We start from the raw sequence: 26,984 nt of genomic DNA, 5'->3' as shown, positions 1-26,984 counted from the left end.
TTATTTCATTCTCTGCTGAAGTTTATGACAACATTATATGATATCTCCTGGGCTTTCACAGTCTATCACCTTTTACAGCTTGCTCTTAATGCCATGGGTCATAAAAGACAGAGTTAATCTCATTTTACAAAGGGGAAGAGGGAAAGAAGTCCTGTGTAAAACCTCCAGTTGCAGAAGGATTTTCACATGGTGAAATGTACAGTTGTAAATAGGTCCACTGAAGCTTTTGGTAGCAGCAACTCTGCCTGTTTTGAGGGATGAGTGATTTCTACAGCAAGCCCCAGAGACCTGATTTCTCAAATCAAATCAACAAATCAAAAATGCAGCAAATGCTGTGCTCCAGGGTGGGACCAAGGTGCAGATGGGGAACATTGTCAGGTTTTGTGGGGTTGTCTCTGGTCTTCCTATTTCGATGTAGGTAATCAGTGCAATTCATTGACGTGTCTTCACAGGACCGTGTTAGAGACCTATCCCTTTCCAAGACAAGTCTCAGAAAATAATGCTCTCTTCTTGTCCATCCCATTTTGGAGGAAATAAAATGCAAAAAAACCTGTACGTGCCAGCCAAAAACATTGCAAGATTCTTCATTCAAATGAAAGAGGTCCTTCCGATGGCAAGTGGCGTTATAATTATAGACTAGAAAAGAGCAAGATCAGCAGCTGCTGCTGCTGCTGCTGCTTGCGTTTGTTCCCCGTGTAACTGACAGGACAGAGTACTTGGCAAAAACAGACTTCCAGAAGTGGAAAGACATTTTAACCCCTGTTCTTGTCAGTCCACTCCTCTTAGGGCTCTGCAGCAGCAACCCCTTGCTTCAGGTTAAGGGAAGAGCAAGGTGATTTTTGCAGATCTGAAGGGGACTTGGTTTAGGACGTCTGAGAAAGAGGAAGGGTCCAGGATTTGCTTTCGGGCTTGGATTGCTGAATCAAAATAGCAGGTCAGTGGATACAGCGTAAGCTTAATATGTTGTTACAGTTGGCTTAACTCAAATCTCTCTCACTCACTTTCCTTTCTATACCGTAAATTAAAAATTAAGATGAACAATGACAAGGGGTAGGTCTGCATAGAGGTACTATTTATTTATACATTCTGTAAAGAGCCTTTCATGGTCAGTTAGGAAACACTGATGGCTGTTATTTTGTACTGTGGTTTCTCTCTGAATCCTAATGCATCCTGAAATTCTCAGCCAGGCAAAAATCCCATTTACAATTGGGTTCAATATTAATGGAGAGGACACACTTATATTTTTAGCTGTTTATGCCTAAAGTCTTCTGATGATCATCTCCAAAGTGGAGTAATATATAACTCACTTCAGTCTGTGCTTGAGAAAGATTCAGAAAGGAAATAAACACTGAGTAAAAGAAAAAGCAGCATCATAGATATGAGTCAAGGTCTCTACAGGCATTAAATGGTCATAACTTGTGTTATGTCCTCAAAACTCACAAATCCGTACCAGCAAAAAGCCTAGCCCTATATCTGCTGATGAATTTAAAGGCAAAATGATAATTAGGAATGTTTTTCATGATAATGGTGCCTGTGGTATCTGATCTAGTGTACTCTGTCCTTCTTCAGCCCTGGCCAAGAGTGCTCGGGAAGGAATGTGCTGGGAGGCATTGTTACTATCTGCTCTTCCTGTCCATCTCAGTTTTAGCTTTTTAATTTCCTGTGGCCATAAGTAATGTAGGAAGGACTTTCTGCCAACATGCTGCCCGTGAACCAAGGACTCAGGACCACTGTGCAAGAGCCAGAGTCAGCAAAAGGCTTTAGGCCAAAACTCCCCGTTGCAAGGAGAGGCCATACCTAAATGGTTGTAGCTGTACTCAGAGAAAAAAAATACAAAAGCAGATTTAAATTTGTGTTTGCTGTGTTGAGAAATGTAACCAGACAAATGCATAGCTGTCTTTCATAGCTTTATATAGTCTAAACTGTTCTGTAATCACCTAATCTGACCTACTGTATATTTTAAGACATTGAATTATATTTTCCTGAAGTCCCAATATGAACCCAATGATAAATGTTAAGCAAAACATTTACTTAGCTAGAGAATAAAACAGATTGTACCACAGGCAAGGAAAGGCAAGGAAGCCAAGGCATCAAAGCCTAAAATTGCTGCAACAGTCCCACTTTTCTTTGCCCAGCTTCAGAGATAGAAAGAAAAAGCAGGGGCCTCCAGTGTCTTCCAAGAGTTTCTATTCAGAGTCAAGGGCATTGAGTAAGGTGCTAAGAGACGGCTGAAATGGGATGAAATGAAAAATAGTTGCTAGAATCAAGCAGACAAGTTGCATTTAGTATATAAAACTCTTCTCCCAGTCTAATGCATGGGGAAATATTCTTAATCCTGATTCCTGATAATTCTGCATTTGTAGCCAAAACCCATCTACTAGGCCTCGCAAGACAGGATTTGTTTCAGGTCTGTAGAGAAGGTAGACCCACTTTGTCCAGCTTAGCTACTGACCAGTTTCTAGCACTTTTCACTTTCTGATTTCTAGGAGGAGTCCTTCCTGAAACTCCAAAAGTCATGTTTTTAACACGAATGCCTGCCTTCCTGCAGAGCTGCAGAAGCTGCAAGGGTGCTTCAAGCAATATTTTTTCCTCTGTGGCACACAGCAAATGCTCAGATTCCAGGAGAGACCAGCAGAACCCCTCAGACCCTGCTTGTCTCAGTTATATGAATTCTTCCTGAAGGTCATCTTCTGTCCTACAATTTGCCCTCAGCTTAAAGATCCTAAACAAGAGGGTGACTATCCAGTCCCCTGTTCTGATATTTGACTGCCCCCACAGTTAGCAATTTATGTTTTGTTTCATCCTGCATTTGTCTAACTTCATCCTCTCATTGTGGCCTTGTGTTGTGCTGAGGGTCTGGCCTCTTGACAAGCTACAAGCCCTCCCATTATCAGACATCTTTTCTAGATCTAAGTCCCTACTGGAGATTTCCATTACAACATGGATATTAATGGGAAGATAGAGATACACTTGTTGGTGGCAAGGCTTAAACACATGCTCCACAGCATCAATGGGCAGGATCCAAAGGCTCCTACAACAGTTCCAGGAAACACAATATATTTTTAAGCATTTTTTTTTTACCCCATTTCTCCCCTATAGCCCAGCCACAGATTTCTTTCATTGTTCATAAAGCTGCACTTTTGCTGGAGAATGGACATCTTTGCCTCCATTTTCTTAAGCATTGCCTCCTGACCACAAGATTTTTAGCAGACAGGACTCTATCTCCATGCATGCCAGTCAGACAAGTTGGCTCTTGCATAGAACTTCTTGGAGTACAACAATGACAACAAAAAATTTAAAGGTCTGTGCCAAGACTCAGGAAAAGAAAAGCTATCATTTGGATTCTAAGGACCGAAACCCATACTTTTTTTTTTTTTTAAGAAAGACAAAAAAACCCAGCACAAAAAATAATCTTCAGACCCATGCTGGCAAATATCAAGTAGTCATTCTGCAGAGGAAAAGAGACAGCCTGTCAGCAATACAAGGCTTATGGTATCTTTTCCCTGATGATTCCCTTGGTGACTAAAATAAAAACTGGCACTTTTACAGGTGAATTTTAATGGCTTACATTATGCTCTATATCAGAGACACAGTCAAGATGCACAAAATATTTGTCATCTATTAACTAGGAGTTCAGATTTTTCTCTCCCACCCCCCAATAACTTTGCTACAGTGACATCACAAAATTATAGACAACAATAATATTTGTGATACACAGTAACTTTCTTGAGATTTTTGTGCTTGTCTTAATTACTCTCTTTCTTGCATGCTGTATAAAACTGCTTTCATTCATGTTTGGAGCTAAGATTTGTTTTGTAAGCATATGAAAGTTCCTGCTGCATCTTCCTGCACTGGGTAAGCAAGTACCAAACAAAGTATTTGCCCGTGTATTTTCAGTTGTATTTTAATTACACTGTGTCTCACACTACCTACCTGAGCAGCCCTAGGGCTGTTTTGCATGGCCATGCAATGCTGAAGTATTGATGAGTAAGTCTAGCTGCCAAGGAGAGAAATAAAAGCATTCCCCAGCTGGTTTCAGCTGCTGTTGTAACTGTTAATGAAAGAGGCAGTCTCCAAATCTCATTTGGTTTTTCAATGATTATAATCACCACAGACAATTAAAAATAATGGCTGGGGATGTACATGCATTTGTGGAATATAGCTTTACCTCTCTTACCAAGATGAAAAGCTTTGAAAACAATGTCAAGCAAATTTGTTTCCTATTATTTTCTCACACTAGAGTGGAGCAAACTGAGAGTAAGCAGAGACTGCAGAGGTGTAATATGTCCCTGCCACTGCCACCCAGAAAGGTGGCCACATTCAGTGCTGACTGCTGGGTTTGGGTGGTCATTGACGTAAAGTCCAAATACAGCCTTGCATCAGTCAATCTGCAGGTCTCAACAGGGCTTGAAACTGCAAGATTTTTATTTTTCACTCTCTCTCTATATATGAATACAAACACCATGTATTTATGTACACATATTTTATATGGTTAAATTTACATGTATATCCATGTATCTGTCTATACAGGGGTACATTCAGGTTAGGATACGCTGTCTAAAATGTTGTTGGTATCCTGCTTCTCTTCTACTGTTTCTAGGCCCAGCCTACTACGACGATGACAGTCACTTATTCCAGCAAAGTAGCAAATGCCACTTTCTTTGGATTTCACAGATTACTCCTAAGGTGGAAAGGCAGCATCTACAAATTGCTGTACAGAGAATTTATTGTTTTTGCTACTCTTTACACAGCGATAAGTGTTTTATACAGGTACACTCTTTCCAATTCACATCTCATTAAATGTTATACTGAAGTTTCAGACTTCCTAGTGTTAGGCTGATGAATGATGGGGGGAGGTTACTCTTTACTTATTGTCTTTTCCTTGGACATTTTCCAATGTGTTTACCTTTCCATGTTTACTTTAAGGTTCCAGAGAAAATATGTAGAGTGTCAATACAGTTTATCATATTCAGCTGATTGTACTTTTAGCCTAGCATTGAGTAACCATCCTGCTGAAGTTAGACTAAATAAAAACTCAGAGCAAGCCTAGATTTTGTCATTCTGACATTGAGCTGGCAGCTGTGAGAGTGCCTCCCTGCTTTAGATCAAAGGTATAGACGTTTTGTTCTCCCTGCAGAACTCTGTTTGCTTTGGGAATTTACAACACCAAGAGGTAATAATTTGGTGGGAATTTGCCAACACTATGAGATAATAATTTTAGAATGAAGTTATATATCCAGGAAAAGCAAAGTTGTGCTTCAAGCTAGGAAGGCATGCAAACTTGATTTTTAGGCTTGCAAAGAACCAAAGAAAACTGCATGTAAGCCCGACAGGGTTATTATCTGTGTGCCACCCAGCTCCTGGCAAGAATACATTACAAGAAGAATTGCTTTTTCTACCAAGGTGTGAATTAAACACCATATGACAGATGCAATTCATCAATTAGTACAGTGAAACTTTTAATTGATGAAGTACATTACATAGAAGTATCAAAATGATGGTTCAGTTCTTACCGTGATCTCTAATTAGATCTCTGCTTTTTATTGGAAGGAAGGAGAAAATGAGCTTCAGTTTTTCTCTGATTAATCACTAATTTTTGTTCAGTAATCTATACCTGTAAAAAAAGAAAAAAATTATACCATTAATATGTAAAGGAACACCAAAGTCTCACAGTTATTAATTAATTTAGTTTTATTGAAATGTCAGGCAATTGAAGACCATGGTAAATAAACCACAGAAAGCTTTCTCTATGTGCTCCAGTTTATTGCACATTTGTAAGCAAAACCCACCAAATATTTGTTATATGTTCCTTTTATAAGAAATCAAAGAATAAATGTAATACTCACCTACACAAATAAAAAAAAATTATACCGCTGCTTGTTGTATTTTATCAGATATCATTTCCTGTGGGCAGAAGCTACTACCATGGCCCATTTGCTATAATTTGGTGAATATTTTCCTAATTGCAAAATACAGTTGTATTTTAATCTTGTGGAAAAGAAAAATTTCATAGGAGTAAGAATAAAAACCCTGTTGCACCAATGTAACATTTTCAAATCAGAGGAATTCTATTGGTTACCTTTTGCAATTCAGGCAGACCTGAGCATTTCCATTAAGTACCACCCTGGAAAAGGAGACTAAGCTCTACTTGCAGACTTAGAGCTTGCTGTCATCTCTGGTCTGTATGGGACAGCAAACTGATTCTCCAGACATATTGATCCAATTAGTAGTGCCAGTCAAATTAGTCCTGAGAAAATGACAAAAAACAGGGAATAATACTGTTGTTTCCTCCAGCTTCTTTAATACTTGCCAAAAGCATTCAGACCTTTACCTTTAAGAATTTGCTTGAAGGCATTAGCCAAGGTTGCTCCCCAGTGTACATATCTGATTATTTATACATGCTTGCACTTAGTATCTAGTACCAGAATATTATGGAAGGACAGATACATTTTATTTCTGCTGCAGATTTTTTCTTACAGGTAGCCAAAAACGATTCTTTGAAAAATTATCAATTTACTGTGACAGATATGCTGAACAAATCCCAGTAACTTTTGTGCTTGGTAAGTACCGGTTAAATGTGAAATTATTCTTCAACTATGTCTCTGTTCAGGCATTTTGTGAATGTTGGTGCATGGAAGCATTTCAGAGCTGAGGGGAATGTGGGAGGTTTGAGGTTCACAATAAATCATCTGCCTCCATCAGGCCTCCTCAAGTTCAAGTTGCTTTTTTCACATCAATATTTATGCTCATATTTTTAATATACTAACAGGAAAGGTTTCCATAAATCTAGATCTAGATCATGCTCACTACTATTGATTCCTTATACCTGATCTTCCAATGAGATTAATTCACCCTAAGTTTTACTACAGAGAGGAAATTTGTTAATTTGTGGGTATGAGATACTTAGCTGTATGCCCTGTCACATTGTAATGTCCATTAAATAATTAGTATTTATTGTATCCTGGGTTTTAACATGGCCTATTGCCTTTATTCTGGGAAATGTAACAGCTCAGTGATATGAACAACACTCTGCAAACTAAAATTAAAGTAACTGAAATCCTGATAGGCACTGAACTTTTTTTTCCCTCCTAACCCTCAGGTTTCTATGTTACTTTGGTGGTGAATCGCTGGTGGAACCAGTTTGTGAACTTGCCTTGGCCAGATCGTCTGATGTTGCTCATCTCCAGCTGCGTGCAGGGCAGGGATGAGTATGGGCGCTTGTTAAGGAGGACTCTCATGCGTTACGTGAATTTAACATCTCTGCTGATCTTTCGCTCTGTCAGCACAGCTGTGTACAAAAGGTTCCCCACCATGGACCATGTGGTTGGAGCAGGTACTGCACTTCACTCCCCAAAATTGCTTTGCTTTCTCTCAGAGGTGGGGACTCAAGGAGGGAAGGAGCTAGCCTCATTTTTTCTTTCCTTTGGTCCCATGTGCTCCTCATACTAGCCTACGTCAAATCACATAACCTTAAGAGTGCATCTTTAATATTCTTGAAGTCTTTAGCAACACTACAGAAATCAACTGACTTTGACAGTCTTATGTGAATCTGCTTTCAGACCCCATGGAGGCAATAGGCCTGCCTCAAACATTCAGGTGTATGGAGCAGGTACAACATTCTCTAAAGCACAAAAAAAAAAAAAAAAAAAAAAACCAACAAAAAAAAAACAAGTTGCAATATAGTTTGATGCAGTAGAAATGATGACTTGTTATATGGCATTGTCTCAATGTCTGGGATATAACTTGTTCTGGTGTATCAGAGACTGATCTCTTCAGGCACTTCACAAGTACAGCTTTATCTCAATTTTTATTGAAGTAGACTGCATTTTTAATAGATTACATTTGAAGTGTTGTGATTTACTCAAAAAAACCCTCAGCCCCAAGGGGGTTTTCTTTATATTGAAAACTTACTTTAAACTTAGTTTTTCAAGGATAACTAAACTAAGTATTAAACATGTCTTTGTTTTCTGTTTCTTTCAATAACACAATGAATGTAATGATGGTGAAGAGTTTTCAGTCGTGTAACACTTTGATTATCTATTAAGGACTGACTGCTCAGTATTTAAAGGCAAGGTGTAGCACTGTACCTTCTGACTGACATGGTCAGTGTCAGGTAGAACAGCAATACAAAGTCATGTTCTCTACTGAATGTCTCGAATCTCTTAAATTTATTCCTTTGGCAGATAATAGTAAGCAAAGTTGTAGCAAGTTAAAATACGCAGTGTAATATACATATACACATTTCAAATATGTGTGAGAAGCTTTGGATATTTAAAAAAAATGCTAGGCAGAATGCACCAATCTTACTGGAGGGAAAAAAAAAACCAAAACCAAAACAAAACAAAAAAACACACAAACATTTATGTTGGATTCATTGAATTTTAAATCTCTCTTCCTTGTGCTGTACAACAAAACTGTTTACCTGAGCCTGTGAGAGGTCAAGGAAGATTTTGTCACTGTCCCCAGCAATCTGCTTCTACTATGCACTGGAAAATTACAACATTTCCAGGCAGATAATCCAGCTCTGCCTCCCTGTTGCTAAAGACAATCTGTTCCAAAGAGACAGAATGTCACAGCATTGTACCCAAATTGTAGACTGGAAAGCAAGTTTTGATTGTTGGGTTTTTTAACAGTGAAAAATCTTCTACTATGAAATAAACTGTGTATGCAAGTATAGACAGTGTAGTCAGCTCTGGATTTCAGTACTTTTTTTGTAGGTTTTAATGCATATTGTGCTGCAAAGCTTTTATTGATGCAGTACCAAGCTTTTCAGGGTATATTTCGCTCCTATTAACATCCAGTGACTTAGACAATACTCTGCAATCATCCCCTCCCTTGTTCCCTGTGGCATTACATATCAGACTGCACAGGAGAGAGGCATTGAGTATGAATGTGAACAGCACAAATCTGATACTTACAGCACAGTCATCATTGAAACAAATTATGACGATTTTGCATTTTGCTGTCAAACTGAGAACTGCCATGACATGATTATTGCTACATACTTCTCTTTTCAGCAAATGAACTGCTTAAATTCATAGATTTTAAATTTGAGAACAGTATCACAATGATCTAGTCTGACTCATCCATAACACAAGGCACAAAAGCTTGCTAGTATCATCCTTTAACATGCTGCAATTTCTGACTGAGCTGTAATACCTTCTAGGAATATAATCAGCCCAGATTTAAAATTCAGATGGATATACTGGAGACTAAACCACATCCTAGGTGAACAGACATTCACAACAGTAAACCTGCTGTTGAAGAGTGACATCTTAGTCTGAACTTCCACAGTGTTATCTTCTATTCACTAGATTTTGTCATAGGTTTGGGCTCTTCTTTTTTTTTAATTAGAAGAAAACATATATTTTCCCTCAATAGTTACATGTTAGCACACTGCATAAAGGCTTGAATGAAACTCAGGAGCTTCACCAACTGTAGGCTCTGCCTATAGGATACAGTCTTGAGTGCTGGACCTTCCTTGACTCTTTTTCATGTTTTAACAATCTGTGGAACTGTAAACAGTAGATCCATGTGGATTCACTCCTTTATGATGCTGATTGCAGGAAGTGTCAAATGCTTAGCAGCTGAGCACAGCAATCCTGTTGGCTGCAAGTGCAAGAGGGATGTTGGATGCTCAAGAGAACAACTGTTAAAAAACAGAGTAATGAGTGAGCAACAGAGCAGAGAGCACCCCAAAAGAGCTGATGGGAAACACTGAAGAGAAATATGAGGTGTGAGCTCAGCAACATGAATATCTATGGATGGCTGAAGACTGCAGTCCCAAATCCTCTACTGGAAGGAAGCACCTAAATTAACCCTTTCCCACATAACACAGAAGCAGAAAATGAAACTTTTATCTACTTGATCATGTTCCTTCTTCTCTAACCACTAGTATTAAAAATATTTACAGTGAATAATCTGAACCAGTCTTGTCTCAAACCATTGAGTTTTGACAGGAGAAATGAATACTCTTTGAATCACTCATGGGAGAGCACGAGTGATTTTGTCCCAGCTAGGTTTGTGTTTTCATCAATAATTTCCCTGTAAGATCTCTCTGGCTGACACTGTTCACATTAGTGTCCTTTGATTATTTATTGATTGCACTCCATGTCACTCTTTTGATACTTTCACAAGAATTCAGTGTCCTGAAATGCCTTAGATCATCCTTTTTCCTGATCTTGGCACAATATTTGACAAATATTTCCCATCTTCTGGAGCTGCTCCAGTCTTCCAGTGCTTGTCAAAACCAGTATTCTTGTTTATAGAGCTTCTTGGTTAATTCTTTGAATACTCTTAAATAAAAATAGTATTACCATATTTAGAAACCATGTAATTTTAATAACTGAAATTTTATATCCTCCCCTATATTTGATGGAATATAAAGTGTTTCTTTACCCCTGCAATAACAGTATGTTGTCTGTATTGCCACCAGTAAGAGCAATCCAGAATTAGTATTTTTTGCAATAAGAATACTAGGCATTATTGATATTAATCAAAGAGAATATTTAATCAATGTTAACACAAACACTTCAATGCCAATTTGAACCTTATCATTAAAAAAATCAAACTTTGTTGAGCTTTCTGAACAGAAGGTGCCCAATTTCAGTGGAAAGCTGAACTGATCCTTGCTATTCTTTGTGACCCCTTCAGGCTGTGTCTTTCCAGAGCCTCCAAGTGACTTGCATCCAGTGTTTACCTCAGGCTCAATTTTTTGTTTTTCTGTCTGTCTGTTTCAGCCTGACAGAAGCATCTTTTCCTGTCCTGAAATAAGCAGGCTGGCTGAACAAAAACTAAAGGCAGCCTGAAAGATTGACTTTTAGGAGTCAGGAGCCATAACTAGCAGGTTAATTTGTCTGGTTGCCTGATTATTTCTGATTATGAGAAGTGGCTGCAAAACGCCCAGGGAACTTTTAAAAGCTTTATCTTATTCAGTTCTGAAATTCTATGATACTGCATGAGTACTGTCTCTTGCTGCTGAATATTTCCTCTTCTACAGTGTTTTCTGTCCTGTCCTTGCCTTCCTTCTCAGTAGTTGCAGCATTTCATACCTCCTGTGTAGGCTTGTTCCAACTGTACATTAGTGACATTTTCCTCAACAACAGAATATTTAAGATCACTGTGTTTAGCAAATCTCCTGTAATTTAATTCACATTTCTATGCAACACAACTGAGTTTCTATATATTTATTTGTTAGGTGTGTCATATGTCTTTAGCAATGTTAGCTATAATGGACAAATTCTTAGTTACTCGTTGGAGTCTACTGTCAATTCCCTTACTGAATTTTCAGCATTCAAACTTGTAATTAGTTGGCTGAGCCCCCTATTTTGTTGCTGTTGTGTTACTACCTTTGTCTTATTTCAGAGCTAATGTCAATACAACAAAATAAGCTTTATACCCACCCTGATAGATGTCACATACCTGTGCAAAATCTAAGAGCCTCCAAATATGACAATAGCAGAAAATCCAGGGTTTGGACAAAGGAAAATGTGAATTTTCTGAGGCTATTTTTGTCAAAGCCTGGGTAGAAGGAGGACAGTAGAGCAGCGCTTTCTTCCCCAGAGGGGTGGAGGTGTTGCTCCAAAAGGCAGCTGCTCCCTTGCCAGTCCCGGGCAGAGATTGGCTCTGGTGCAGGATTTGTCACACACACAGCCCTGGCTCCCTGGCTATGTGACCTTGCAGCAGGGTGAAGCAGGGCTTCACGAGGCAGGGGAACTCTTCAGGCAACCTAACACTTTCCCAGCATCCCAGCAAGGCAAATTGCCAGGCAGAGAGCATCTTCAGCCTGCAGACCCACAGCATGTCACCTGGCCCAGTGTCCCCTTAGCAGCAGGATGTCTGTGCATGATTCCTTCTTCATCTCTTTGCATGCCTTCATAATGCCAAAGAAAACAACAAACAATCTGTCAGGGAAGTATTTCACTGGCAGAAGGAACACTCTGTTGGGCTTTGTTTCATGCATGTACTTATATCCTCTGTTGCTTGATCACTGCTTTGCAGATATAACAGAAAATTATCAGGATCAGAAGGTCATATAACTGCACTTACAATATGTCAAAATGCTTCTGAAACCCATCATTGGTGAAAAATGTTTCTTGATGGATGTATCCAGGTCCTTATTTTTATGAAAGTAGAATATGAAACTAGAGAGTAATTTGTGCAATTCTTACTATTCTATGCATCTACCATATATCAGCAGTTAGATATAAAAACACAGTAAATAGCAAATTGTTGCCTATATTGGTACAGAGGAATTTAGCATAGGTAATTAATGCAAAAAGAAGTTCTTTCAAGCAAGATCTGGCACAATTTTTTTTTGTTTTTATGAGGAGGTTACTAGTTAGAATTATATGTTGCGTTTAGCAGAGTTCTATGCAAATATTACATAAAAAGAAACATATTCCAAACATATAGTATCAGTAATACTGAAAGCACAGAATAAATGAAGGTTGTTTTGATTTTTTTGTATACAGGTTTTATGACAAAATATGAAAGAAAACTTTTTGATGACCTTAAGTCTCCCCACCTGAAATATTGGGTCCCATTTGTCTGGTTCGGAAATTTGGCATCAAAGGCACGAAAAGAGGGAAGAATTCGAGACAGTGTGGATCTGCAGACACTGATGAATGTAAGTAGAAAAAAGAAATATACAAAAAACTAATCTGAAATTGCTTTTCACTTACATAAATGTTTTTATTTAGTATGAACAGATCTCCTGTGTCATCTAAATGACCTTACTCAGGATTTATCCTACTTTTCTTTGTGTACCAATGCACACTTAAACACACAACAGCATTCTCTGGGATTCTTTTTAATATGACTAAGAAGGTATTGAAAGAAACAAAAAATTGATAAATAAAAAATTATTGTAACATCACTCTAAATTCATACTTGTTCCATTGCTAAAAATATGAGAAGTGAGAATAATATGGCATTTTGAAGATTTTACTGTCAGGGAGAGATTATCTTCCTGAATATTTCATTTAATGGTAAAACATCCTTTTTATGATGTAATATATTCTCTTTCATGTATCACTAGACTGTGAATAAGACAGAAACAGAAGGTGAATTGTGAAGAAATACAAAGTATACTAAGTACTCCAAATCCATAAACCAAGTCAATATTCAAATGGGGTGCTGGGTACAGTTATAGTATCAATTTATACATACTATGCTTTCTTGTCTCCCTGTCCTTTTATATGTGCAAAAATGAACTGCAACAAAATATTTATAATTCAGAATTGTATCCCATGCAAGTTTATTTTGTTGTGGTTTCTTGCTGGTTGATGTTTTTATTCCCCTTTTAGGAGATGAATAAGTACCGGTCGTGGTGTAGCCTTTTGTTTGGTTATGACTGGGTTGGAATTCCACTGGTCTATACCCAGGTACTGAGCTATTATCCTGTAGAAAGTTCAAAACACAATTTCCATAAAAGGGGTGTTGGTACCCAACATTTATGGTATAAAACATTCATAGTCCTGACCTGAGTCTCTGAGATACTGAGCACTGGTTCACTTGCACAGGATCATGGAGGCCTGGCTAACTATTTAAGGCATATTTAATGTAGAGATATTTTTAATATCTTGCCTAATTTGGAAGAGGGGAGGGAAGCACTGAAATGTTTTTCTGTTTCCTGAGTGTTCTTCCTGGCCGTAATTATTCTTGCAGTCTCTGTATTTGCAATACCTCCTATAGATTTATAAATTATATGGCAAAAGGCAGACAAAGGGCTTTGGGTATGGGTTGCCTTATGCATAAAATTGTCTTGGTTCATTATCTCAATGAAATTCTGTTCTTTTCAGGTGGTTACTCTTGCAGTCTATACCTTTTTCTTTGCCTGCCTGATAGGGCGTCAATTTTTGGATACTGACCAAGGGTATCAGGGACATGACTTAGATATTTACATTCCAATCTTCACACTGCTGCAGTTCTTCTTCTATGCAGGATGGCTCAAGGTAAACTGGCTTTCTGGACAGGTGATGGGGGAACCCTCCCTGGGGGGCTGGTCAAGGTGTCAGTTCTGTGATACCCATGTAAAATCTCCAATGAATACTGAAGTTACACCGGAGATTAATTCAGCCTGAAGTGTTCTCTGGTCATATAGAAATATAATGCAATACATTTTTACTTCCACCTGACAGACGGTATAGTAAGAAATGGTCATGAATCTGAAAGAGCCCGTTTTAGTAGCACCAATGCTGGACAACTCCCCAAGGGAGTATTACTCCCACAAATCTCAGGACTTTAACTATAAAGTGACAGAAAAGGGATTAAAAAACCTTTCTCCCACTCCATTCTACAGTGGGGAACTGTGGCTGCAGACCTGGCATCAGCTGAAAGGGACTGAATGATACTTTCTTCTTATGATCAAAGCTGGAAGCATCTGCTGTTAACCTCATCAGAGGCAATTAAAGGTCTCCAGTTCCAGAGGGCTATGAAAGAGTAACAGACAATATTGGCTAGAACTCCACTGCATAAAAGTGTTCATTAAAAAGGAGAGTTGTAGAGGAACTGGATGCTGCCCATCCACCTGTTGATGACTGCTGGCTAGTGTATCACAATCAATCTGATAGCTGACTAATCACACCACGTACCTCAAGGTGGTTCTCTCCTCTGAACAGACTTGCTAGAAAAGTTTCATAGGGGTCTATGTACATTATATTTTCTTTTGTGTTTATTAATCATGGATGGAAATATAGAACTAACTTTTCTATTAGAATATAACTTTTCTGTTAGAATATAAATTGAATATAGTTGGCCATAGACATGCCTTTCCACAGCCAACTCCGAAGGGCAGAGTAAAGAAGGCAGCACACCAAGCTGGCAGATTGTGAAGAAAAGTAAAGTGCATGCAGGACAAGCTCCTCTAGTGTTGTGTCCTAGGAAATGAGGGGGAAAGGCATTTTGCTGCATAGGGACCAGCCTGGATGGGGGTGGGAGAGAGAGGAAGGGAGGCTGGTACAGTGAAGGTAGCAACTTCTGGAGAAAAGTGAGGCTTTATCTGTAGGAGGTGTCTTCCCAATATACTAAAGGGTTAAAAACTGTAAGCTGTTCCTCTTGACCACCCTGCTGGTGCCCCTGAGGGGAAATGGGTTTTCCTTCTTCATCACCCAAGGAGGTTTATAGCATCTCCTCCTATAGTTAGGCTCAGAGCTTCCAGCCAACTACTGGCTGTGGCAGGTATGAGGTGCCTTTGTAACTGAAAAATCTTCAGCAAAATCAAAAAGAGAAGTTTTTAAAAGTTAATTTAATATTAGCAGAGTTTCCTCAGACTGGGGGTTCATCCAAACCTTCAGTGCCTGGAGTCAGGATATTTCTGTCTTGAAGGTTACAGCCAGTTTTCTACTGAATGTGTTGGACTTTGGCTGCCAGGCAGCAAAAAGGGCCCTGAAGTATTGACTTCCAGTAACTTGGCAATTCCTCAGAAATAATGGGTAAACTGAGCTCATTCCTTGGCCTGAAGCCTGGTCTGTTATACCTATAATACAGGGCCAAAATTTCCCATTGCATGAGACACTTCTAAATCCCCATTTTCTTTACAGGGACAAATGAACTGTCCAAATAAAGAATTTAGTTGTCCAGCACTACATTCCTTCCTGGAGAATAAAGTCATGTCTCACATGCAAGGACCAGGTCAGCAAAAAAAAAACCCATCACCACTGTTTGCACTGTCCCAGTCCTCACTTTTTTAAGCTCATGTGATAGGTTTTATGGTGTACTTTTGGGTGGTGGTCCGCTGGCTTACATGAAGCTGATCCATGTCTTCCCTGGAGAGCCACAAGACAGACTGTGTTCTGGCTCCTCCCTTTTGCAGCACTTTCATAGCTGTACCCAGAATTTAATACCCATGTGAATGAGTGTGAGCAGAGGTGACCCTTGTCTCCTTTCATTGCTCCCACCTTACAGGTGTTTCTGTAGTGTTAAATCTACTCAGCAGTTCTTTTGCTCTGTGCCAATGCTGACCTGGGAGTTGGTGGCCTCAGAGAGGCAGCAAGTCCTTATCCACAGGTACAACCTAGAGGCACATAGGAAAAATATCCAGGGAGCAATTGCCTTGCAGCTATAAGTTATTTAGGTCATAGCTGTCCATAGTGATGTTAATAAACAAGATTGTTTAATCATACAGTTGCTTTACCCATATCCACATTAAACAAAGGACCTGACTGCTGCTCCTGTGTATGGCCCTGGTAATCACAAGGAAGGCTTGGAAGGGTTATCAAGAATACGATCACCTTCAAAACCAGGGCTTAAAAAGATAACCAGAAGGAGAAAATAATGGAAGGGAGAGGATATTTAATGTCAGCATACCAAGAAACTAGGAAATAGAGAAGCAGTCTGAAATTTCCTAATTTTTTTTTTCTATTTAATCCACCAGCAGCTATGTGTTTACTCTCCACACGATATACTTTAGTGATCACAGGGGTGGGGGGTAGTCTCTGTGGGTTTTTTCACTGGATATGGAGAGCCAGAGAGGGTACTTTTCCAGACTAGTTCCCAGACTAAGGTACCTCACCACAAATATGTCTGAGCTCACTGTTTGATTGTGTCCTCCACAGGATGAGCTTCTGCCCTGCAGTTTCAGCCTGTTTAGGAACAGAAACCCAAACCAGCAGGCCACACTGAGAACCAGAATCAGGTTCTGTCTCTGGGATTTGGCTAGCATGATGCAGAGTTAACTCAAGTTTTTTGTATGATGCTTTTCTTCAAAAGCCTTGGAAGGTTGCCATTGGGGTTAATGCTGATAAAGAAGTAGGGGCTAAGGACTGAGGTGGAGAGATGAGCTCCACTCCCTCCAGCAAACTCCAGCTGCAAGGCTTGAGAATACTAACCCTGTGGGCTGGTGGACTATTGCAGACAGTACAGTAACAGAGCCTCTAGCTGCTAAACCATTGATTTAAATGAGCCAAAGACAACAGTAAGGAAAGGTAATGACTATTGGATATGACAATTACCTTGGCCCAGACATGTCACAATTCCCAGTAGGCCAGCACTGACAATTATGATTGACAGCACCAGCGAGGCACAGAGATACGAATCTATAGTGAAAGCAAACTAAGCTTTGCTAGGCTGGCTGAACAATCACACAGAGCTCAAGTTATGATTGTAAGTGACAGGCAGGCAGAGAGCAAAAAATCCAATCCTACTTTCTCTGCAGCACTAGTCGTGACATGGCATGCCAACCTCTCTTCACTGTCTTGTTTTCTTTTCAGGTCGCTGAACAACTCATTAATCCATTTGGAGAAGATGATGATGATTTTGAAACTAACTGGTGCATCGATAGAAATTTACAGGTTGCTGTTGTTATTTCTACTTCCAGCTTTATTCTACCATAGGTTATCATTACATCTAATACTATGTCTTAAATTGAGGAATAAATCAGGGCAAAAAATGTTAGCAAAACATATTCTTTCCCTGAAGGATAACCTGTGGCTGTGATCCACAGAGTTTGTTTTCACAAGCTAATTCATCTTGATTTTGGTATTTGGCATTTAGAATGCCTGACTAAACATGCAAACAGCTTAAATTATAAAACCACTCTATGCCTGGAAAAACATGCAATGTAGGTCAATCCTGCAAAATCCAAAATTCATTCCCACATAGATAAGAACACATTTTGCTAATTTGAAAGTCTCGAGATTAAAATATTGCATATGAACATTCCTTTAAAAAGAAAGGCAGCAAAACCAGTAAAAACACTAATAAGCAGGGCCAGTACCATGACTCATGTTGGGATGCTGTCACCCATGGCAGTATCTGTGGCCAGCCCAGGAGCCAGTGTCCCCGGTCATAGGGGCTGTGAGATGGCAAGGGTACAGTTTTATTCCAGTTACCCCTGATTCCCAAAGAGTCCTGACTGTTGGGCTGTTAAGGAGCTCAGAGACATGAGGAGTTCCCACAACACCTGCTGCTCCCCTTGCATAGAGCAAAGCACAGGCCTGGCTGAGCTGCTGTTGAACTCCACTCCAGGAAAGCAGAGCTCAGGAGTTAGGGGAAGCAAGGACCAAATAAGCCACCAAATTAAGCAAAGAAACCAGAGTAAGCCATGCAAGTATGTGCAAGAATGGGAAAGGACTTCATATGGATAAAGATTCTCTCTGGCTTAGTACCATGTCAGGATACTCATGCTACTGTTAGAGCCTCTTGTGTAAAATTTATTAGAAGGATGTTTACATACTTGATTCAGAATGTTAAAATGGCAATGAAGCCTATCAGAATGATTCTTGACCTCTGGACATTTTAAGGAGCACATGTGTAATACTTTACACAGATTTTCCATAGCAGATGAAGGATCACATTTAATTAATTATTCATGTGGGAAGGACTTCAATCTGGCACAAATATCTTTGCAGTCCAGAAGGTTCAAGTTATGATAAAATGTATCCTTTCATGAATATAGGCAGATATAGGGGGTTTATTTTGTAATACTGAGTCTCTTCCTAATGCCCAGGCCATCATACACAGCTTATGTTAAGGGGTTTAAGAAATGGTTAAAGGGTGTAAGAAATGTTGACCCAGGGAGTATAAAGTAGACTATTTCATATACTCCACTATCTTGAAAGTGACATGATTTATGCAAAAAAAAATTAAGGTTTCACTTCTGGCTGTGGATGAGATGCACATGAACTTGCCAAGGATGGAGAAAGATATTTACTGGAATGATACCTCTGCCCGCCCACCCTACACAAAAGCAGCTGCTGATTACTGTATTCCTTCCTTTCTTGGATCGACTATTGAAATGGGGTGAGTGGCACTAAGGGTCCTCAATGCCATCAGAAAGATCACCAGCCCAACAGTCTGCACTGACTGGCAGACAGTCAGAGCAGGGATGCGGGCTCTGACAATACTTCAGGCAGAGAACATGGAAATGGGAAAAGAAATTAGGAGGGAATGGGCAGGCTGGGGAGGATGTCTTCAGTGGTCTATGTGTTCGTCCAAGTTGTGCACGCAGATCTTAAATTGTATAATCAATAAATAGAGCGTGTTTGCAGTGAGGGTTTGTTGATAGTCCCTAAGCACAGGATGATACCTGAAGACAGTGACTGACTTATCTTAATGATACTTGCTTTGCTACAGCTTCTTCATGCATTCCCAGTTAGCAAAACAGTTATTGCTTTGTTCATTTAGTTAGCAGACAACAGTTGAAATCAGTCCAGATTTTTGTGAAGATCAACAAGGAACCATCTTGAATGTTGTATGACTTTTCATTGACTAATAATCCTGGCATGGAAGTTGAAATGGACAGATTTTGTGAAGGTATGAAGAGGATTTATTTGCAGAGATGAGCAAAGAATAATGGTTACAAAGAACAGAGGGTATGGGATTGCCCCCTGTTGTCAGGATCTATATGAGGAATTAGTGACAGGCCAGCTAGCTTAGAAGATGCTAGTTTACATACTTGTGGCATGCTGTAAAATAGACAGATCAATAAGTGTAAATACCATCATGCCTGAGAAAATACAAGGCAAGTAGATGTTTTCATCTGAAAACCTTTTTTAAAACTTTACAGAAGACTTTTTTTTTACTTTAAAAATTATCTCAAGATATTTACAACTTTCCCATAATTTCCCACCTTTATCAAAATAAAGTGTCTTTAATTTTTTGTTTCATTTGGCCTCAGGATTGTGGCTTTCACATTTTTCTTCCTCTTATTTTTTCATTTTCATTTTTCATTCTACTACAAAGGACAATGGTTTATCACACACAGCCTTTTCAGAAGGTTTTTTTTCCTTCTGGAAAAAACTATAAAATGGCAAAAAGAAAAGTAAAGAAGGAAGTAAAAAAAGTAAAGAATAAAAATTCATAGAACATAATTTATTTTAAGGTAACTTCTAGGGGGGAAAGGTGGCAAAAAAGAAACATCATTCAGTGTGGAAACAATTTCTAATAAAAGGTACTTTACACAAAAAATTAAGGAAGGAGAGAATGAGAAGTAACTCTCTGATCACTCCTGTGGAATGCAAACAGCTCTGAGGTGTTGACTTTTTATTAATTATCTTCTCATGTGAAACGTTTCTCTGTTCATATCTCTAAAAATTATGGATAACTCTTACAAAAACTTCAAAAACAAGCTCTAAAATCCTTCCAAATCCAAAGCAAATATATAAAACTTGAGCCCAAACCCAAAGTCTTCTCCAGTCTCCTCTAGCTAATATCTGGAACAAGTTGCCTCAAGAGGTGGTAGGTGTCCCATCCCTGTAAACATTCAAGGCCAGGTTGCATGGGGCAATGAGCAACCTGTTATAGTTGAAGGTTTCCCTGCTCATCACAGGGAGGTTTGATTAGATGCCTTTAAAGGTTCCTTTCAGCATAAGGAGATTCTGGAGGTTCTATGATCTCCAGAAATGCTGGATGAAGTTCCTCTGTCCCTCCAGGTTAGTCTTGCCTGTGCTCCTTGCCTCAGCTTTGGCCCAAGCCCCTTTGCCATTCTTATCCTTAGGACAGGTAACTGGGCCAGTTGGCTTGTCCAGACTGCACTGAGTCAGTGCCGTGTCCTGAATTCACTGGCATGTGCAGCAATAGTTGTTCTCATGAAGCAACAAGGCTATTCAGGAGAAGAGTACTAGGTACAGGTGAGACCTTCAGACACACTGTCATGCCCCAGAAGTAAATGAGATTTGGCCATAGAGTAGTTTCAACATTTTTTAAACTGTTGTCCTCTGTTTCCAGCAGTAGCTTTTTCACTGTTGCTATTTTTGCCTGAAGGATTCTCCTGAAAAAGTAACTACAGCACTGACTAGGGTTCCTTTCTCCCCTTTTCCCTCACCCTGACACAAGCCTGACCATGTGGCGCTGCCTCAGAAGGCTGCAGCTCAAATATGAAATGGTGCCAGATGCCTGGCTGGATGCCTTCCCAGCCTGGTCCATAGGAAAAGAGACTTCTGGATGTGAAAAGCTCTTTGTGTGATCTGGCTGATTCAAAGGCACAGACACTCTTTCCTGGCACCCTCATCCTTTTCTTCCTTCTCTTTAGGGACACACTAGGGCTTTGGTTCCTATGTCATGTGTCCTATGCCTGAGACAGAGGGATAATGTGCATAGATGCTTCCTATATTTAAGTGACATCTACTACCTGGCTTTACTTTGCAGGCTGGCTGATACTGAATTTCTCTATGGGGAAGAGTGGCCTTGGGAAGAGGAGAAACACCAGAGACAGTATTCAGTGTTGAGAAGAGTCAAGAGGTTTCTCAGTGTCCATGAGGGTCCTTCATACCCAACTCACCAGCGCTACAGTCGGCAGACGAGTGAGAATTCGGTCTTTTTCCCAGCAGATGAGAAGGGGCACATCAGACGGCTGCAGGAAATGCACACAAGAGGGAGGCACTCTACATTAAGCTTCAAGAAGAAACATGAAGGAGTTACCAGAAGTAACAGACTTCACGGTAGCCGAGAGCTAGGACCCATAACAGAAACCTCAAGGAACGAGGCACAGTTTGGTGACAGTGACACCTCATCTGAGACAACCAGGCCAGTTCCTGAGGTCATCGTTTCTGAAGCCCAGGAGATTGAGCCTGATGTGCTGGACAAACCAGACCCTCCAACAGAGCGCTCCGCAAGCATGCCAGAAGAGAAGCTCCAAAGGATCCTAGCTGAGGCAAATGTGGCTCTTCTGAACCAACAGTTCTTCCCCCCAGAAATGACTCCATACCTCTCAAGTTCAGAGGTGCATCAGTCACTTCCCAGTGTGATAGGAGAGCCCAAACATGAGCCCCAGGTTAGTAACATAGCTGGTCTCATAACAGATCATGAGAGAAACCTTCAGCGATGGAGTTTACCAAGCTTCCATAGTCCTAGTACAGCATCAAACACTGATGCTGCACCACCTTCAACAGATTCTGGGACTACTTCACAGCAAAGGACATTAAGTGATGGGAAAAATGGTACTTCTGCTTGTGCTCCACAAACATTTGAGATGCAGGACTTGTGGGAAAACCTGGACAGTAAAGAAACAGCCATAGTAGAATTTTCTAATGATGAGAGTGAAAGAAAACTTTGAACATTCTTCCTCTGGGTTTGACTGAACTTCATGTCTTCTCTTGAACGTGGTTCTCACACAAATTTGCTGAAAGTGCAGAAGGGCAGACTCAGTACTCTGACAAGTCATGAACAATATCCAACAGAGGATCTGGGCACCTAAATAGGAGGCACTGTGGTGACATATTTTAAGCCACTTGGTCACTGGCTTGAAATCTGTGACTCTGTGGGAAATAAATTTACAGGGAGTACTAGGAGCCTCAGGATGTATATGGCAGTGAGCTGTGTAGACATAACTAGAGGAAACACTAAGGTTATCAGGAGAGTGAGTATGGTTCTGTCTACTTTGGATATACACTGAACTCTGCTGCCTTTGTCTGCTCTGTCAGCTTAAGGTCCATGACATTCCTGTAAGACCTACCAACAGTACTGGTTTCTACTCAGGTGGCTCAAAGGCAAGATGTGGGCTCAATTCCTTTCTCAGCCTGGAGAGAGTCAGCCCACCATCTCTTACTGCCTGGAGGAACACTTGAAAAATCAGGCCCGTCATTTGTGTAGGACAGTATTCTGCCCCACTCCTGATGAAGCTATGCCACTAAAGAGTAGACAAAATAAAAGGATTAAATGTTCAATTTTGTTTTAAATAATGGAAGGTGCAAAAGAGCTGATGGGCTGGGCATGGTATGTCTGAGCCTTGGAGCACGTATGTAGCATACCTAGTGACAGTTTATTGTAAAATGAGGCTCCCAGGTGACCTCCCTAGGGATGACAGGCCTGCAGCACTGTCTCAAGAGGTGATGGAACTGCGGGTGAAACTAAGCCGAGACTCCGCTCTTGTGGAGACCTTCAGCTGGAAGAGCACAGGCTGTAGTCATCCCAGGCAGACTATGAAGTGGCCCATGCCTCCTACCAAAACTGTTCTCCACTTCTCCCCCATTCCCATGCTTCCCAGATATACCACACACATTCTTAATTAACCCAAACCTGAGTCAGTATTAGGTGGCTCCTGCTACTCCAGGGATGCCCAAGCCACCTCCCTAAACCTGCTTATAGTGTCCTGGCCTTTCAGCTATCACTCCTGCAAAAGTCTCAAAGTAGGCCAGGAAAGCAGCCACAGCTCCTTGGGTTTAGCTCACACACTCATTTACAGAAGTGCAGTCTGGAGCACGTTGCCAGCATTCTCCCATCAGTGAGTATCCAAGTAGAGGACAGACAAGGTAGCTTAGGGACTGAAAGAACAGAGGGTGGGGTGGGACCGAAAGTTACGAGTCTGCAACAACCAGCAAAAGCAGTATGGACTTCATGGACAGCAAGTCCACACAGCTCTCTTGCTCAGAAGGCTGCACTTCAAAAAACAAACCAGCCTCTCTGCCAAGTAACTGGTAACGTCAGTGGCTCCAGGGAGAATTTAGGACTCCCTGAACCTGGGAAGGGAATGAACAGACCTGCCTGCTCCTGGTCCTACAGCCAACAACTTAGGTAAGGAGCCCTTCTGGTTGGTGTCACATACAGCAGGACCCTATCTCATCTGGGTAGGCTTTGTACAAAAATCAACTGCCCTTCCCACTTGTACTTCTTCCAGCTTCATTTCAGCCTGGAAAGTGGCTCCTGCTGCTGTATATTAGGTATGGTCTGAGCAGAGCCATGCTCTCACATCCTCCAAAGACACTAGACAACAACACATTATCCTGTCAGTTTAGGAAGCAGAGGACACTTGGCCCAAGGAAGCACTGTTTAAATTCATATTATGTGAATTCCAGTTATGCAGTAAAGTCAAGCATGTATTTGCCAGGCACCTATGGAAGGACTTCTTCACACCATGATATGAAGTGACACTGGTGTCTGACAGCAGCTTATTGAAATTTGATCACAATTTGGAGTCAGGTGTTCTGGTGCAACCTCACACTTGCCACTCCACAAGAAGTCTTCAGGCAATTCAGGTTGCTCTGTTTAGGTTTGACCAACAAAATGAGAAACTCTGTGGAGTGAAATTATACAGAAATAAACAGCGTCTTAGCCTAGCAGTCCAGTTTTCTGAATGGCCCTTATGCAACTTCTGGAAGCATTCCCTTTTTCCTCCTAATTCCCTCTTTCTTGTAGCTGAAGCCACACTTTTCAATTCAGCATTTCTCAAACTAATTGCATCTGCAACTGTCAAGGAAATTAATTTAACCAATGAGCTTAACTTAAATAAATGGCTAATTTTAAGTACAAACAATACTTTTCAGGACAGCCAGACAGGTCCAGTCACACAGCTAGAAACAAAGTAAAAGTAACTTCTGCTCTCCTCTATAGCACTTTTGTCAGAAGAGCAGTACAAGTTTCTGGGGAGCTGGCCATACTCCTCCTAGGTAGGCATGTGTAGGAATGGTTTCCAGCAGCTGTGAAGGAAGCTGGCCCACACCCTAGCTCTCTCCTCACAGTACATAAACACAGCTTGAGGAGCTGTGCTTCACACTGTAAGGGAACTTAAGCCAGAAACTGGAGATGACTCTCAAGTGTCCACCACAAATCTGCACTGAGAGACCTGTCCCACCATACCTGCTCCCTCTAATCCTTCACACAGCTTCCACTGGGCTTAAGGTATTGGACCAAAATGCTCTTAGTTCCCAACCCAGACATCAGCTTGTTTCATCCCAGCACTGCTAAGTGTGAAAAGCCTTCCCAGCGTCTCATCATCAAGCTCTGCACATCTTCTCAGCCTGCCTACTGCCTAGGGCGCACACTGTTTTCCACCAGAACCTTATACATCTAATCAGCAATGATTTTGCTACCTCTCCCACTCACTCTGCCAGCACACCCTGTCCTGCAACAGTGTTCATTATTTGATGGAGGCTAAGGGTGACCACACAGCAGCCATTAGGTAGGTAAGAGCTTCAGTTAAGCTCCACAGAGGTGTCTATTACACATATAGATGCATGCTAAATTAGGAATTACAGTTCTGAAGTAATGCAGTGCAATCTGTAATGCACAACCAGCATTTCATACAGTGGGCCAGCTCCAGGTTAGCTACAGTAGTCTGTTCATTGCTTCTGAAGAAGCTAGTGCTGGGATGAGTTATCAGAAAAGTTTCCTTTCATCATTTAGCCTGTTATCTCACTTTGGCAAACAACAGTATACTCTGCTTTGTATTAAATTATCTTTTGGGATTATATGCTCTTTTATGCACTTTTCTCAGTAAACTATTTGCCATTAAGTATTTTAGCAAACCCAACAATCTGCAATTCATGTTCACAGGTATAAGCAATGCTGAATTATTGCATGAATAAAGGCACTTTGAGAAACACCATTGTCCTGGTTTTACTAAACTCTCCAGAAGCACTTCTGGCAAGGGTTTGACCTATCATGCAAATCAACTTGATGTCTACCAGGAACAGCAAGGCACTTACAGAAGTTAGCAAAGTTGGACAAGGATAGAACAAGGCCAGGATAGACAACTAGGTCAGAGCAGCAGTTTACTCCCATCAGATGGTGTTAATCTTGAGCAAGATCAGATACATCAGAACAAAGAGAAGGCTAGTCCCTGTGCATGCTGCCTGACTTCCCACCTGTTTCTAGGATGTGTTCACACTCTGCACTGAAATTCAGAGCCAAGAGGTCAGTGCTGGGGCCGACTGGCTGTGGGGACATGTCCTAACACCCTTAACTATTGTAAATAACAGATCTCTGACTGCAAACTCATATTTGAGGAACATAAATATAGTGTACATATAATGAAGATATACCAGAGTGTTAGGTATACTTCATAGCAGAGAAAGCGAAAATACCCTCCTGCTGTTAAATGAGGGATGGAGATTTATAGATGTTTGTTTCTCTTGACTCATGGCCAAACAAATGACATTTTCTAAACAAATAAGTTAGCTCATGGTTAATCCATTCTTTGAGGGTGACATGGAAAAAGAGGAATCAAGGCAAGATTTGCCTGAAATACACAGTAACTTCACACAGCTCAGTCTCATCTGCAGAAAGAGACAGCTAGCAGCAGAGTATCTTTTGCTAGAGGTTGATATCCTGGATGCCAAATGTGCAACACAATGTGGCTACAAATAGAGAGTCATGAAAACAGGCATGAGGGAGAAAGATTATTTCATATTGGAAGACAAGATCAGTATTTAGAGATACCTACAGGAAAACTATCCTGGTTTTGTAATACTTATTAAAATATAAGGGGCTGTGATTGTGATACCACCAAGGCCAGCAATGGACACTGCCTTTGGTCAGTGTCAGGCACATCCAGACAGACAGCAGCAGCAAGTGCCTAGGGGCCACCAGCCTCTGCTCCAGTGGTGCCACCATGGGGCCAGTCTTCATCTCCCCATGGCTCTGCCCTGCTGAGGAGGTCCCCAGCACACATGACTGGGACTTCAGACATTTGCAGGCTTTAGGAAGATACAAGCAGCCCTAACATGCCAACAAATTACATTTTTTTTCCTGCAGGACAGAGAGAAACCTGAATTTCCAATTGTTGCTCCACCCTCAACTCCCCTTCCTCCCAGCACTGGAACCACTGTAAAGAAACATAAAATGTAACTGAAACAGCACTGAGATAAAGCAGATTTTGTTTGGTTGAGTTTTATGCATGTGTATGGGGGCAGTATCAGCTTTAGCAATCCAAACAAATAATCCAATGGGTAGAATCTAGGTGAATCTTTTGCCAGATCAGCACAGCTACCTGTGACTGTTTCATCTGAAACTCGTGCCACAGCTGACAAGAAGGGGCTGAGCGAGGGGCAGTAGATGTGTAGTGCTGGTGCATGGGTCCCATAACTCATCTGAGATGGAGGAACACTGGTATCCCTTTGCACTCTGGGCGCATTCTGCATTTCTAATGTGAGTAGATGCTGCTCCAGCTGCTCACACTGCCGAGGGGGAGAGGAGTCAGGCACTAAAAGCAGCATCTGACCTAAGGCACAGACATCAAATGCCAAGAACAAAAAAAGGAGAATTAGCAAGGTATAATGAATACTGGGGGGAAAGCAGGTTTGATAGGTGGTGTAAGGAGCAGGAAACTG

General features: G+C 40.7%; 1 protein-coding gene across 4 annotated transcripts; it reads left to right on the top strand.

Annotated features, from left to right (window-relative positions):
• The first annotated feature begins 666 nt into the window (after positions 1-666).
• BEST3 (bestrophin 3) lies at positions 667-25,256 on the top strand. 4 transcript variants are annotated; one of them, XM_021544261.4, is made up of 10 exons: positions 667-934; positions 4,601-4,770; positions 6,466-6,560; positions 7,100-7,333; positions 12,474-12,628; positions 13,308-13,385; positions 13,803-13,955; positions 17,211-17,291; positions 18,590-18,741; positions 21,088-25,256. In XM_021544261.4, the coding sequence occupies exons 2-10, from the start codon at positions 4,619-4,621 to the stop codon at positions 21,992-21,994; spliced, it is 2,007 nt and encodes a 668-aa protein (XP_021399936.3). In that variant the 5' UTR covers positions 667-934; positions 4,601-4,618; the 3' UTR covers positions 21,995-25,256. The 4 variants fall into 4 exon arrangements, with proteins under 4 accessions (XP_021399936.3, XP_085425524.1, XP_085425525.1 ...); XM_085569398.1 differs by lacking the exon at positions 4,601-4,770 and having other exon boundaries at positions 668-934; positions 6,480-6,560; XM_085569399.1 differs by lacking the exon at positions 4,601-4,770 and having other exon boundaries at positions 668-934.
• The last annotated feature ends 1,728 nt before the right edge of the window (positions 25,257-26,984 follow it).

This window comes from Lonchura striata, chromosome 1A, assembly GCF_050655825.1.
Source record: "Lonchura striata isolate lonStrDom1 chromosome 1A, ASM5065582v1, whole genome shotgun sequence".
Classification (NCBI taxonomy): domain Eukaryota; kingdom Metazoa; phylum Chordata; class Aves; order Passeriformes; family Estrildidae; genus Lonchura; species Lonchura striata.
Note: the sequence above shows the minus strand (reverse complement) of the source record. Positions and strands in the feature narration are given on the sequence as shown.

Bases quoted from the DNA above. Each gene is read 5' to 3' on its own strand.
- BEST3 (XM_021544261.4), top strand. From the start codon at position 4,619: ATGACAGTCACTTATTCCAGCAAAGTAGCAAATGCCACTTTCTTTGGA. The intron at 13,956-17,210 runs GTAAACTGGCTT...TTTTCTTTTCAG, and splicing joins TCTATGCAGGATGGCTCAAG to GTCGCTGAACAACTCATTAA. The intron at 17,292-18,589 runs GTTGCTGTTGTT...AAAAAAATTAAG, and splicing joins GCATCGATAGAAATTTACAG to GTTTCACTTCTGGCTGTGGA.